This window comes from Marmota monax, unplaced genomic scaffold (assembly GCF_021218885.2).
Source record: "Marmota monax isolate L192 unplaced genomic scaffold, Marmota_monax_Labrador192_F-V1.1 WCK01_AAM20220418_F8-fsc00051, whole genome shotgun sequence".
NCBI classification, from domain to species: domain Eukaryota; kingdom Metazoa; phylum Chordata; class Mammalia; order Rodentia; family Sciuridae; genus Marmota; species Marmota monax.
The window spans coordinates 10510741-10525369 of record NW_026695202.1 but is presented as its reverse complement, the minus strand read 5'-3'; the positions used below and the strand labels follow the sequence as shown (position 1 = coordinate 10525369).

Sequence of the window (14629 nt, the reverse complement as noted above, 5' to 3'; positions counted from 1 at the left end):
TCAAAGTTCCCCTTAGAAATAATTATTAAAATGTATTAGATTTATCAATTAAATATTATTGAAGGCTTAAGAAGAACTAAAGTGTTTTTACTTTCAGAAAATTGAATGTTAACTTTTAAAAACTGCCTTGAACTTACCTATATTTTAAGTTATCTACTGCTATGCTTTCAGTAAAATTTAATGTAATGAGACAGCTGTTCATCCATGCATGTGTGGAATGAAAAATCCCCAAATGTAAGAAGTGGAGTTCAATAGGGCAGCTAGTATTTCTGCCCCTCTGGAGAGAGATGGGGCTGGAAATTTTTACCTTTAATATAAAAGGAAATATTCATGGAAAATTAATGATCAATGGAGGTCCACTCTGAGGGTAAGCCATGACAGTAGCACTTCCTGTGATTGCCTCTGTACTTGTCTGTGGTCCTTTCTAGGGCTGGCATCTTGTTATTTAAACCTAGCACCCAATGCCTAGCACAATGCCTGACAAATACATATCGATATATATCTTCTGAATGAATTAAACATGTTTAAGAAAAGATCTACCAAGTGACACTTTGTGTATAACAATCTCTGCTTCCTCCCCCCGCCCCTCTCTCTTTCTTTCGTACCAGGGATTGGTACGAAAGAAATAATGTGTATAAATTATTTTTATACAGAAATTATAGATTATTTGTATATGGAGGCGCTGAGCCACATCCCCACATATTTTCAAAAATATATTTTTTTGAATATATATTTTTGAAAATATATTTATTTAGAGACAGAATCTTGCTGAGTTGCTGAGACTGGCTTTGAATTCATGATCTTCCTGCCTCAGCTTCCCAAGCGTCTGGGATTACAGGCAGGTGCGACCATGTCCTGCTCCTCCTTTAGCTCTCTATCAAAGCATTTTTGAAATTTCACCTCTTGAAACTCCAAGAATGTAAATCCACAGGCAACAGTTTGAGGAAGACTAACTGTACCCACTGGAATCATGTGCCTTTATTGGTTATAAGGTGATTGTCCACAGAGGGGCAGTAAAGTGTAATAGTTTAAAATTCAGGCACTGATGATTATCTCCACTGCCTCCTTTCTTTTCTTTTTTTTTTTTTTTGGCGGGGGGGGGGGGGGGGGCGGGGGCGGGGGTGGTGTGTTGGTTACTGGGGATTGAACTCAGGGGCATTCCACCACATCCCCAGCCCTATTTTGTATTTTAATATTTAGAGACAGGGTCTCACTGAGTTGCTTAGCGCCTCATTTTTTGCTGAGGCTAGTTTGAATTTGTGATCCTCATGTCTCAGCTTTCCATGCTGCTGGGATTACAGGCATGTGCCACCATACCTGGCCTCTTTTCTTATTTTTAGAATACAAAAATGACACAGAATTGGAGAAATTGGGGTTCCCTGAAGGATTTTTAAAAATTAGGTGAACTGTATTATCTAGTTACTACTTAACATGAAAGCTCTCACTTGCCATGCTCCATATCTTGGGTAGGAAAGTTGCATTTTGCCATGAAGGATTTAAATATATATGTATATATGTATATATATGATATATATATGTATATATTTGATAATATATGGTTATTTATCAATGTCTTTATGGTTTCAGAGTTTTGGGTTAAAGAGATTTTTTTGTGCTATGAAATAATAAACTTCCCCATGTTTTCTTCTAGTACATTTATTAATATATTGTTCAGATTAGATTTTTTGATCCATCTGGAATTTATTTTGATATAAGGTGTGAAATATGGTTCCAATTTTATTTTCCTTCCAGATGGCTACCTAGTCATTCCAACACCATTCACTGAATTCATCATTTCCCCACTAATTTGAAAGGCCACCTACATCATTTTCAGAATTTTTGTATGATATGAAAGACTCATGTATTTTTGGCCCTGATTTGACTGCAAAGGACTTCCCATGCACTTTTTAACTCCTCCAGGGCTTGTCATTGTTTTAAAATATTTTAAAAGTTGTATATAGCCATCAATATGATACCCCAACAAGATTCTATCCTCACTTCATGAATTTGTCATTACCAAGCTCATTTCAGTTTCTTTCTTTAAGTATACTACACACAACCTTCAAATATTATGAACATTTCTCTCTCCCAGCTGTCACTACACCAACTACATATGTTAGATTTCCCTAAATCATCTTGCTGTGCTCTTTACAGCTCTTCCGTAGTCTGTTGATGTCTTCATCTCACAAGTTGCTCAAAACTTACTATAATTATTTTAGGTGAGGACTCCAGAGTGAAAGCCTATCATAACCAGTTCCTTCCAAAATGGGCATTAATTTCCATATAACAGGGACAGGTTGTATTTCTGGAAAATAACAGATTTTGAAAAGCAACGACAGTTATTTAAACAATCTTTAAACAATCCACCTGGGAGGGAGTTCAAAATGCCGGCTGCAATTGTGGGAATTGCTTGCTATTTATTTCAACAAAATGATTCAGAAGAAAAAGGGCCGCCCTCTACCAGGTCTTGAACCCAAAGAACTGTTTGCACAGTTACTCGTCCAAGATCCTTCGCAACCTCTACCTCAGCAGATGCTTTTTCAAATGTTTCATGACGCTCCTCCAGTCAGTCCCCATAAGGGGAGAAGAAAGAGGCCGCAGGAGCTGGCTGTGCTGGCACGAAGGCAGGACTAAATTTTCTATTTAAAGGCAGAATCAAAATATGTTTGTCTTCTATGTTCTATTTAAAACTTCAAGCCAGGACAAAGAAAAAGCACTCTCCGTCTTGAATGGGCCTTTGGCGTGTCAATTACAGAGAAGAGAGGCACGTGCCGAGAGTTAGGGAATTGAGGAACACGGAGGTACGAAGCCAGGTATGGGACGCCTGGAGTGAAGAAAGCCGTGGCCCGTGGGGAACGGACCACCACATCCGACCTCCCAGCCCAGGGTCCCCATTATGGTAGACAACGATGGGTCATCTCCCGCTCACATCAGCCACCTGACTCAGCAACCCCGGTCCCGATTCCCAAGGTCCGCCATCCCCGAGCCTGCCTCAGCTCACCGGACGCCCAGCGCTCTCCTCCCACCAAGACCCCTCCTCAGCACTCCTCCTTCACGTAGCCGCAGCCCCATCCCAGCGCGCCACCTCCAGCAGGCTACTCTAGCGCTAGCCCCTGCTCCCCGCCCCTTGCCCTCCGCCCGCCCCTTTCCCCGCCCAGTGGTCCTCTGACCCGCCCATCGTAGGCCACGCCCTCTGCGCCCCGCCCCGCGCTCCTCGCCCCGCCCACGCCGAGCGCGCGCCGCCCCCCCTCCCCAGTTGGCGCTAAACGTTTTGGTCAGCTACGCGCGGGTCGTCAGCCTGGCGTTCTAGGTCGGAGTTTAAATTCTGAGCTGAAGGCGGGAAACCTAAGCTGGGGGGGCTCACCGTCAAAACCTCGTGGAGACTGTGGGTTTGGGGGGCGTTGAGTGACAGAAAGGGAAAGCGTGTGGAGAATCTGAGGGGAAACGCAAGGTGTGCGGAAAGCGCGCCTCTTTGTGGGCCTTCCCTGGCGGTCGTTGCCGGGTCCTGGGCCGACGACGGGGTCCCGCCCCACGCCCGGGAGGGAACCTGGGGGTCTTGAGGGGCTTCCAGTCGAGTCGGGCCGAGTTGCACGGGCCTCCTGGGGGGCCCGGGGCGGGAGGCGGCCAGGAAGCCAGCGGGGACCTCGGTCCTGGGCCCTTTGTCCGTGAGATGGGAGGAACGGGGGTGTGTGGGGGGGTAAGTGTCCCTCGGTGGAGACGGTCCGTGGCGTCCTGGGAGTCGCGACAGCCAGCTGAAGGTCCCGCTCGCATTTTCCCTCGTTCGCCCCGTGGCCGCGGGTCCACTTTGCGCTGCCTCCAGCCCCTGACTTTGCCGTTCATCGAGGAAATGGAAGAGACCTGGAAAAATTATACTTGGGACAGGTTTTATTGTAGAGAACCTGATAATTAAAAAAAAAAAAATCTGCAGTGTTAAACTGGAGGCTATTTACTGCCTACCAGTCCCCCCACCCCCGCCCAGCGCTGGGATTGAACCCCGGGGTGCTCTATCACTGAGCTGCATCTCCAGCCCTTTGTAATTTTTGAGACCTGGTCTCACTAAGTTGCCCAGGCTGGCCTAGAACTTGCCATCTTCCTAACTCACAGGTGTGCCCCACTACACCTGCAGCCCTAACCTTATATGGGGTATCCACTTTTACAAAATCATGAGACTAGTCAATACTGCAAAGCAAAATATAGCAAATGATTTATGAAACAGTCACCAGAGCTCCTATTCACTACCATTAAGCAGGAAGGCATTCATTATATATGAGAAAAACAAAACCTGTTTATCGAGAGTAGTCTTAAGTTTGAGGTGGTGAGGAATACAAAGAAGAAAGGCACAATACTGAGGTTCTTAGGGTGTTGTTAAACATAAGCCTAAAAAGTTAAAAGTAATAATTCTGGCGGGGCGTGGTGGCACTTGCCTGTAATTGCAGCGACTTAGGAGGCTGAGGCAGGAGGATGGTGAGTTCAAAGCCAGCCTCAGCAACTTAGCAAGGCCCTACCCAACTTAAAGGGTTACAGATGTGGCTCAGAGTTTCCCAGAATCAGCCTTGGTTTAATCCCTGGTACCAAATAATAAAGTAATAAGCAATTCTAAATCACATTCCAAGTAAACAATAAAGATATCCTCAGTCATTAACTGCAATAGAAAATCGGAAGACAATAAAAAAGTGAACAGTGCTAAGGAAAGAAGAAACTAAGCTTCCACAATGCCCCCCCCCCCATACAAAATAATGCCATAAGCCCAGTAGAAAAGATAGATCAGCCTAGTTTTTCCAAAGCATTTCTTTTATTGTCCTGGTCTTTGGTGACTTTGAAATGAAATCAAAGAGTCTTCTAAGCAGAGGATTTTTTTTAACTTTATGAACTATAATTACTTCTTTAAAAATATTTCTTATTTTCCCAGAATTGACTCAACATGAAAGAGGATCAAGTTGTACAGGAAGAACCAGGATTCCAAGATGAAGAGGTATAACAAATATGTTGAAAGATACACAGATATTCAGTCATTTCACACACGCGCAAAATGAAGTTCCTTGTCTCTTAGCTACTATATTTGGAAACAGTAGAAATAAGACATAGTTATGCATTACAAATATGAACAGTTTGATTGGCAAGGGATGTTAACATTAACTACTTAGCAACTGGCTTGAAAGGGTTTTTGTTTGTTTTGTTTTTGCAGTTCTGGGCTAGACCCCAGGCCCTCATGCACGCTAAGCAAGGGCTCTACCACTGAGATACACATCCAGCCTGCTGTACAAAAGTATTTCAGTAACTTAACTGGTATGGCCATGCTGGTGCCTAAGCACATTGGTACTGAATAGCTGTCTGGTCCTAGAAGGAGAACAAAATTTGGAGGGGAAGAATGTTGCAAAAACATTTAAAATGGGTCAAATGTTCCACTGCTTTGGGTAAAGGTTTTAAAATTTTAGGGAAGCTGTGGCAAAGGTTATTGGCTTTGCAGACCTTTCAAAGTTGGTGCCTCTTCTAAATATGTAATGATGTGTTTGAAAAAATGTTATCAATACTGTTGAGAGCCACAGCCAAAGGGGCCCCAGCAAACTTCCAGCTGCCAGCAAACTTCCAGCTGCTGGCTGATGATTGGCTCACAGCGGCCCCAGCAACATCTAGCTGATTGGCTCCTCTGCGGTGATGCTCATTGGGCTGTTTCCCTGCCCTTTCAGACCACGGAGCTGCTCATTGGGGGACTTTTTTGGCTCCGCCCACGTGACCCAGCCAATCGGCCTCAAGAGCAGGAGGATTGTGGGAGGTGGGGAGAAGCTTGTGTGGGAGAGAGAGGCTTGGGGAAAGCCGGTGGTGGCAGTTGAGGCTCTGAGGGTTTTTCCTGAGAGACTATTTTGTTTGTCGTGTGTGGTTCTAAAAATAAAGTTAGTTTCTTTTGACAAGTGGCTCCTGATTGTGCCCAGCCAGACTGCGGCAAATACCACCACAATCTGCCTAAAAAAGTGGAATTTGAGACATTTTGGGATAGGTCTAATATTCAATTAACTCTTTAAAAAATATGTAACATTTGGATACAAAGAATCAAAACTCCATTTTTTTCTTTTCTGTTCCATTTCCTTTAGGAATCTTTGTTTCAAGACATTGACCTATTACAGAAACATGGAATTGTAAGTAGTTTTTCAATGCCATGTTGAATTGTCCGATTCAGAGTTTCCCAGCATCAGCCTTATAAACATTTGGATGATTCTTTGTGTATTTGGGGGCAAGGGGTTGTTCTGTGCTTTGTAGGGTGTTGAGCAACAAGCTTGGTATTCCAGAACAACCTGGTCCCAGTGTGACACCCAAGGTGCCATGAGATCCTAGCAAAGAGGTGGGCAGATCCAGGATTGCTAAGTGCAATATACTGGGGGAATTACTGACGAAAGCACAGCCCAGGCATTGGGAAGACCAAGTAAATATCTGTAATTTAGGGTAGAAGGAGGGTATATACTTGGTTAGAATGAAAGTGACTTCATGCAAACTGTAATGTTTCTGGCTTAGTTTTAATATCAAAAAGTCAGACACATTCCAGGGTCCAGTTGTAAAGCTCTACATATCACCCTAATGGTTTGTTCTGTTTATGGTAAGCTGGGAAATTATGCAGAAAAAAAAAACAACTGATATTATTCTGGAGCATTTATGTTGCATATGGCTGTGGTCATGTAATGTCCAGATGACTCCATAAAAATGGCCTCTACTTACTCATTTCATGCCAGTAGCACTCCTGCAGCTGTAACACTAGACACTATCATATGTACCCAGGAATCAGAATTGTCCCTCATTCAGAACCACTAATCCAATTGGAGGTATTAAGAACTTGCTCTAAAATCATTATAAATCTTCTTATCTATCTAGATTTATTCTATCCATTAACACAAAATTTAATTCTGTTTGTCAGGTGGCTGGCTTAAAACTAGATGGATTTCAGCAGTAATTATTGATAGTAAAATTCTGCTGATGTTATCTTTTGAGAGCCTCCTATCTAAAGTCTTTTTTTATATTTATTTTTTTAGTTGTAGTTGGACACAATACCTTTATTTTATTTATTTACATGTGGTGCTGAGGATCGAACCCAGGCCTTGCATGTGCTAGGCAAGCGCTCTACTGCTGAGCCACAACCCCAGCCCTCGAAATCTTTCTATTTTAGAAAATAGAAGCAAGGAAAAAAAATTCTGTCTTTTGGCGATCTTTTTATTTGCATTCTCCTGGGGCAGAAGGAAAAATAATCTTTAAAAAATTTAGAACATTTTAATAATGAAGTTCTGTAGAAGGAAGGAACTGAACTGAGGGGGTGAATGTGTGATAAATTTGTTAGTTTTTCCACCAACAGACTTTTCTTTTGAGTTCCCTGTTACATTGCCATGGTCTCACTAACATTCTTGGGAAATCAGGGCACAGCCAGAACATTTGACAGCCTGGTGGGTATGTTCTACTCAGATATTTCCAGAACATTTGGAAATATTTTTTACCATCCTCCTTCTTACTTTTGTCTTGTCTTCTGAAATATACCTAAGGCTCTTGCAAAGCACTCAGTATCAAAGCAGTATTCCACCTGGTTGCTTGTATAAAATTGGCATCATGATGGAAGGAGATGGACAGAAAAGCACATGACATACATAGTACGGGAACCTTTTAGGCTGGCATTTTATAAATCTGTTGTGCCCATTCTTCCATTTACAGAACGTGGCTGACATTAAGAAACTGAAGTCAGTAGGAATCTGTACCATTAAAGGGATACAGATGACAACAAGAAGAGCCCTATGCAATGTCAAAGGGCTTTCAGAAGCCAAAGTGGACAAGATTAAAGAGGCTGCCAACAAACTCATTGTAAGCAAAATCCACTCTTGCTGTTTTAGTTTAGAAGGGCTTCATGAGTCTTTGTAGCTTTTCTCATTATGTGAGAATTCTGAATTTCTGTAGATCACAATATGTGATTATCCCCAAGTTAATGTTTTAATCATTTTGGTTCCAAAGCAATATCAATCAATTTCTCAAAGATTGTGGTAGGGAATTAAGAGACCTGGAACACTAATTAAGGTAATTATTTTTACCTAAAAACTTTCCTTTTTGTCTCCCTTTATGCTACTTTTGACTTTCTGTTTCGCTGCCTTTCTTTCTCTCATTTATTTTTTTACAACTTCCTTCTTACTTTTATCTTGTCTTCTGAAACATACCTAAGGCTGTTGCAAAGCACTCAGTATCAAAGCAGTAATCCTCTTCTGGTATAATAGGCCAGTTGATAAGAGCACATTGGTGAGCAAAAGGCTAGCAGTGATTAGTTCTACATGTGTGTGACTGATAGAAATGACCATGATGATGCCACTGATGATGCTCAAGTACCCATACTCTCCAACTGGGCCCATGGACTGTGAGTGGCCTATGAGCTGTCAGGCAAAAGCATATATGCCTTTGACCCAAGCTTTTTTGTAGAGCCCTTAGGGACCACTAGGGATACCAGCTCTGGAACTAGGAATGTACCAAAAGTAGTCACCAAGTGTCCCTTTCTGCAGAAGATCAAGCCTCTCCATTTGTATGTGTGGGTCTCAATCCAGTCAAGTCCAGAAGTTCTCTTTACCAACAGTCATTTGGTTTCCTTCTTCGGAGACAGTCAGGACTGAAGAGAGATGCAAGTGGCATTGTGGTCCTTAACTTGGAGAAGACCCAGCTGAACTCTGAACCCTCCCAGTTGCTGTAGCTTCAGGTCCACTTTGGCAGTATATCCACAGTTCAATTCCATAATTGCCAGCGTGTCTAAGAAAGCCCTAAAGCGGTATCCAGGAAACAGTTTGGGAAACTACTACTTAATAGCTCTTAGATATTAGTCTTCTTTGGAACTTAAATTTCATCATCAAAGAAAAGAACCCCTCTTTTTCTGCACCCAAAGTCTTATCCTTTCTTAGTGAAAGCCAGGTCTGGGCTTGTTCCTCTGTCTCCTAAGTTCTTCAGAGTTTGAGAACCACTATCACCATATGGAATAACAAAGGGAAACACATTCAACAACACAGGGATCTACTTTCACCACTGCATTGTGCAGCTCCACCACTGTAAAGTTGTAGCTCATTGATCAGCAAATATGTACTAAATCTACCATGTGAAAAATGTTGTCATATATTCATGGAAACAGGTATTTCTGTTCTCCTTGAAACTTCTAGAGCTGGAAAAAAAATGATAATGTAGAATGAAATCATCTGAACCATTCAGTAAAATACCATTCTGCTTTGTGCCATGAATATATTTTATTTAATGTTCATAGCTATCATATGAGACACTATTATTATCGCCACTTGACCCAAAAGTGAAAATTGATTTACAGCAATATTAAGTAATTTATCCCATATCATATAACTAGTAAGGACCAGAGATACAATTTGAACCTAGGAAGGGTGGTTCAAAGTTAGTGTTTTTAACCATGATCTGGTCTACCTTCAAAGATGTCAGAATTGTAGCTCATACCAAATGATGACCTTGATAATTGAGCATATAGTTTTGAGCAGCATTTGAAAAATTAAAAAAAAATTTGTTGTAGTTGTATAGAATGCCTTTATTTTATTTGTTTATTTATTTATTATGTGGTATTAAGGATTGAACCCAGTGCCTCACACATGCTAGGCAAGCACTCTGCCACTGAGCAACAGCACCCCCAGCATTTGAAATTGAAACCATTATCTTATACCCTTTTTGAATCTGTCTTTTTATCTTTCTGTAGGAACCAGGATTCTTGACTGCATTTGAGTATAGTGAGAAGAGGAAGATGGTTTTCCATATCACCACTGGGAGCCAAGAATTTGAGTATGTATCTCAACATTTTTTATAACCACCAAGTACAATTTTTGGAATACCATGTTTCTTTTCTTTCATCTGGTTGTTATTTCTACTATAATCAGTAGAAATAGCTTCTTTTTTTGGAGTAGCTTGTTGGGTTTTTTTCCCAAAAAATACAAACCAAAGAAATTGCAGACTGCTTATAGGAATAGGATTAAATTTATTCCAAGAAATTCAGACCCAAAATATAAGTGATTTCTGAATCAGTCTATATTAATCTATAAACTATTTTAAAAAATCAGTTTAGCTTTTCATTTCCTTTCCTTCTCCACTGATGAAGAAAGTTTCATTTCACCTTTTGAGCTTACTTAAAAATCAGTTGTTAGCCAGGCGCAGTGGTGCATGCCCATAATCCTAGCAGCTCAGGAGGCTGTGACAGGAGAGTCACAAGTTCAAAGCCAGCCTTGTCAATTTAGCAAGGCTCTGAGAAATTTAGCGAGATCCTGTATCAAAATAAAAAATAAAAAGGAATGGGGATGGGCTGGGATTGTGGCTCAGAGGTAGAGCGCTCACCTAGCACACCTTCAAAAAAAAAAATCAGTTGTTAGGAGCCAGATGTGGTGGTATATGCATGTAATTCCACACTTGGGAGACTGAGACAGGAGGACAACAAGCTCAAGGCCAGCCTCAGCAACTTAATGAGACCATTAGCAAATCAATGAGACCCTGTCTCAAAATATAATAATAATAACAACAACAACAACAGTGACTGTGGATGTAGCTCAGTGTCAAAGCAACCCTGGCTTTAATCCCCAGTAACCAAAAAAGAAAAAAAAACTCACTTGTTCGATTGAATATTTTAGAATAATACAGGATTGGTTTTGCATTTCAGCAGGGACAATTTTAATCTTACTCCTATAATTTTATTCCTTTTTGTTTACTATTTTATGATTTCTAAGACATATTATCTTCCCAAACCCACGCAAATTGATTAGAATGGGCTCTTTGCCTACCTTACTAGGCAGAATTAGTCTTTAAGTTAGAGTAGTGTTCAGGAGCAATTACAACAAAAGCAGTATTAAAGTATTCCTGAAAACTCTGGCTTTATAAGAAAGGGCAAGAAAAAAGGATTTCATAGTCAAATATACCTCCATTTTGAATGTTCAGTGAGCAACTCAGGCTTCACAAATCCAAAACCAAACTTTTGCTCTTTGCCCTGTATCTGCTCCTCCTGCAGGTCCCTCATCTGAGATCTTTTTAGTGATCTTCAGACCTAAAATCTTGGTGTCATTCTTGGTATCTTCTCCCCCACCCCCCACACTACCTATAATCCATTAACAAATCCTGCCTTCTAACTAACCTGTTTCTTTCAGACCTTGCCCCTCCTGTTTATGCTTGATACAAGAACCAGAATAATCTTTTTACTTATGTATGTATTTTTTGGTACCAGGGATTGAAACCAGGGGTGCTTAACCACTAGGCAACATCCCCAGCACTTTTTTTTTTTATCTTTTTTTGAGATAGGATCTCACTAAATTGCTTAGGGCCATGCTAAATTGTCAAGAATGGCTTTGAAGTGCAATCCTCCTGCCTCAGTTTCCCAGACCACTTGGATTACAGGCATGCACCACCTGCTCCATCCTTTTAAAATGTAGATCAGAATGTGACACTCTACTCAAAACACTCCAATGACTTCCCATTTTAGCTAGAGAAAAAGCCAAAGTCTTCCCCAATCCCTAATCAAATCTCATCTTTTATTCTTCTGGTTTACTGTGTACCTGAAACACTAGCCTGTTTGCATTGCCTAGAATGTATCAGATACATACCTGCATCAGGGCCTTTGCATTCAGTGTTCCCTCTGCCTGGAATACTCTGTCCTTGTATATCTCCGTGGCTTGTCATCTCTTTCAGGTCTTTACTAAAATGTCACATCTCAAGAAGGCCTTCTCTGATCACTTTATTTGAAAATGTAAGCTCCCCTCCTTTAAACTCTGTAATATTTATCCCATTTCTCCATCTTATTTTTATTCATACCATTTAATAATGTCTGACATGCTACTTATGTTTCTTAATTAATTAAATTTTTGAGGTGCCTCATATATGCTAAGCCAAGTGCTCTATCACTGAGCTATCTCCCCAGCCCTTTACTTTTATTTTCTGACCTCCCTCTAGAATGTAAGATCCATGAGGTAAAGGATTTCAGTATTTTTTGTTCTTTGCTTTATTCGACAAAGGTAAAGTGGTTCTCAATAAATATTTGTTGAATGACTAAATAAACACATAATGAATAAAATAAGTTTACGAAGTCCAATCTACTATATATTCTTCTTGAAGATTCACCATGCCTTCTGTCTTAATAAACGATCTGTGAAATCCTTCAGTAAGACAAAACACCTTTTTAACCCAGCACTGCCCCACAGAACCTCCTCTCCAACCCCCATGGAAGAGTCTTTGGGAAATCCTGCCCCAAGGCAAATTGTTGAAAATCAAGTTGATCAATAAAACTTGATTTTCAGTGACAATCTGACATTCCCCAGTTACTCTGCCTGGTGGCTTATGAACCTTTGGGCTATATAAATAAATATTGAGTCTTCATTGATGTTTGCTTTTGGGCACAGAAAAGATCACTCGGGAGCTAAGTTTTTTAAAATTAATATTTGATTCATTAAAATTTCTCTTAAACTTTTAAGTTCTTTTATAAATCTAGTAAATTTTAAGAGGGTTTTTATGATATGGTTAACTAAATTTCCTCAAGCATTTAAGTTATACATTTAGTATATTGTATTTCATCAGTCTAAAAATAAATGGAGAGACAGGTGCTCCAAAATAAATGAATTTATTTGGGAATAGTAGAGAATTGCAATTTGGAGTACACAAGCTATGGCAGGCCACAGGTGTATCCAGGAGGGTGGGTGAAAGAAAAAGAAACCAAAATTTACAAAGATCAAAAGTCACAGGAGACTGTTACTGTAGTTGGTGTTAGCTTATTGGCTGAGACAGCCATTGCTAGGCATGTATCCTTGTACAAGCACTCCATCTAGAACATTGCAGTCTTGAAGTTCTCCCAATAAGTTCTATTACTGGTCTACTGAGGAATGTTTTTTAATAGGTCTTGTTTGAATCATGTATGTGTGAGAACTTCTATTCTGTGGACTTGTCAGGTTCTGTTTTGTTAGTTTGACATAAGTGACTTCATTTTGGTACTGGTAGCTCTCATAATTTCCTTTAAGAACTTTGTCTAATTATTAACAAGCAAGATCTTCCCAATTACCTAAATATCTTTTGAAAACTAATGAACTTATAAATATAGTGGGACTTTGGCACTCATAAATGTTCAGATACTGTTTATGAACTTAGATATCAACTTAAAAAATCATAGCTCTATGTCATTTAATTATCCAGAGACTATTCTGCTATTATAAAAAGACCAAATTTCCTTACATTTTAAAAGTTCTCAAAGAACAAATATAAAATCATCATGAAAATTACTGTGAAAATAGTAAGTTGTGGGTTTTAAGTTTTATCTCTATTTTAAAATCTTCTTAGATATAAAACATTATTTCTACATCTAATTCTGTATTTTCCTGAGTTTCACAAATGAAATAATTATATTACCCCAAATAATCTGGGGTACACTCCTAAACAAATTTTGGAGTTACCTTTGCAGCCTGATTGTATTACATATTAACCAGAAATTGTGTCTGGTATTTTTCAGAGCTATAGCCTTTCAGGGTGATTTTTTTACAAGATGAGGAGAGGCAAGTAAAGCTCTCTTTTAGTAGTTGCCTGACCTGTTACATCTCCAAGGGCAAAGCCTCCAAATGGGGTGATTGCTCAGCTTACATGTCCTTTAGATTCAAGCTACACAGGTCAGTATCTAGATTTTTGTGTTCTTCATTGAAGTCTGTATCCCTCACTAAGTTTGTTTGTAACTTCCAACATTGCTTCAATTTACATTTAAATTGCTCTCTTAAACTAGTAAATTCTCTATTATTCCCAAATTCCCAAACTATATCCATAACTCCTAAGGCTTTGTCTGATCAGTGATCATATCTCCAAAGACTTGCTAATAGAAACTACAAAGGTTTTTTAAGTGTTCCTACCAGGTATTAACACAGTTAATACAATGTTTGTTGTATTTGATGAATGAATGAAATCATAACTAAATTTAGTTCTTTTCATATCAAGAACATTAAATGCCTAAAACATTGGGTTACCAAATAAATATATGCTATCAAAACCTGGCAATTATTCTTCTGACTGCTAATATTACCTATAACATCTTTAAGCATTTTCTATTCTGACATGTTGTCCTTAAAATTTGGCTTATGTGAAATAAGCCAAATATGATGACAATCTCTGGATTCTCCTAATATCTGCTTTTTGTGTTTCTTTTTTTTCTTTCTTTCTTTTTCTTTTTCTTTTTTTTTTTTTTTTTTTTTTTTTTTTGGTACCAGGGTTTGAACTCAGGGGTACTCAACAACTGAGCCACATCCCTAGACCTATTTTTTTATATTTTATTTAGAGACAGGGTCTCACTGAGTTGCTTAGCACCTCACCATTACTGAGGCTGGTTTTAAACCCATGGCCTCTTGTCTCAGCCTCCTGAGCTGCTGGGATTGCAGGCGTGGGCCACCATGCCCGGAGATTTCTTTTTGTGTTTCTCATTGTATTAAAAAATTGAATATTCAGTTGACTTTTAGAAACATCGTCCCTGCACAATTTGAAAAACCCAATTAATAACTAAGATCATTGGGCTGGGGATGTAGCTCAGTGGCAGAACACTTCCCTACAATGCACAAGACCCTGGCTGTGTTCAAACCCCAGCACTGTAAAACAATAACAAACAAAGACCCTACAT

General features: G+C 39.8%; 1 protein-coding gene across 2 annotated transcripts in view; it reads left to right on the top strand.

The window, feature by feature from the left end:
* Window positions 1-3251: 3251 nt before the first annotated feature.
* Dmc1 (DNA meiotic recombinase 1) overlaps window positions 3252-14629 on the top strand; it is a 36471-nt gene continuing 25093 nt past the window's right edge. For both annotated transcript variants that reach the window (XM_046429453.2, XM_046429452.2), the window contains exons 1-5: window positions 3252-3310; window positions 4910-4972; window positions 6090-6134; window positions 7687-7833; window positions 9713-9795. In XM_046429453.2, coding sequence (XP_046285409.1) covers window positions 4922-4972; window positions 6090-6134; window positions 7687-7833; window positions 9713-9795 — 326 coding nt within the window. In that variant the 5' untranslated portion in view covers window positions 3252-3310; window positions 4910-4921. The remainder of the gene's footprint in view (window positions 3311-4909; window positions 4973-6089; window positions 6135-7686; window positions 7834-9712; window positions 9796-14629) is intronic.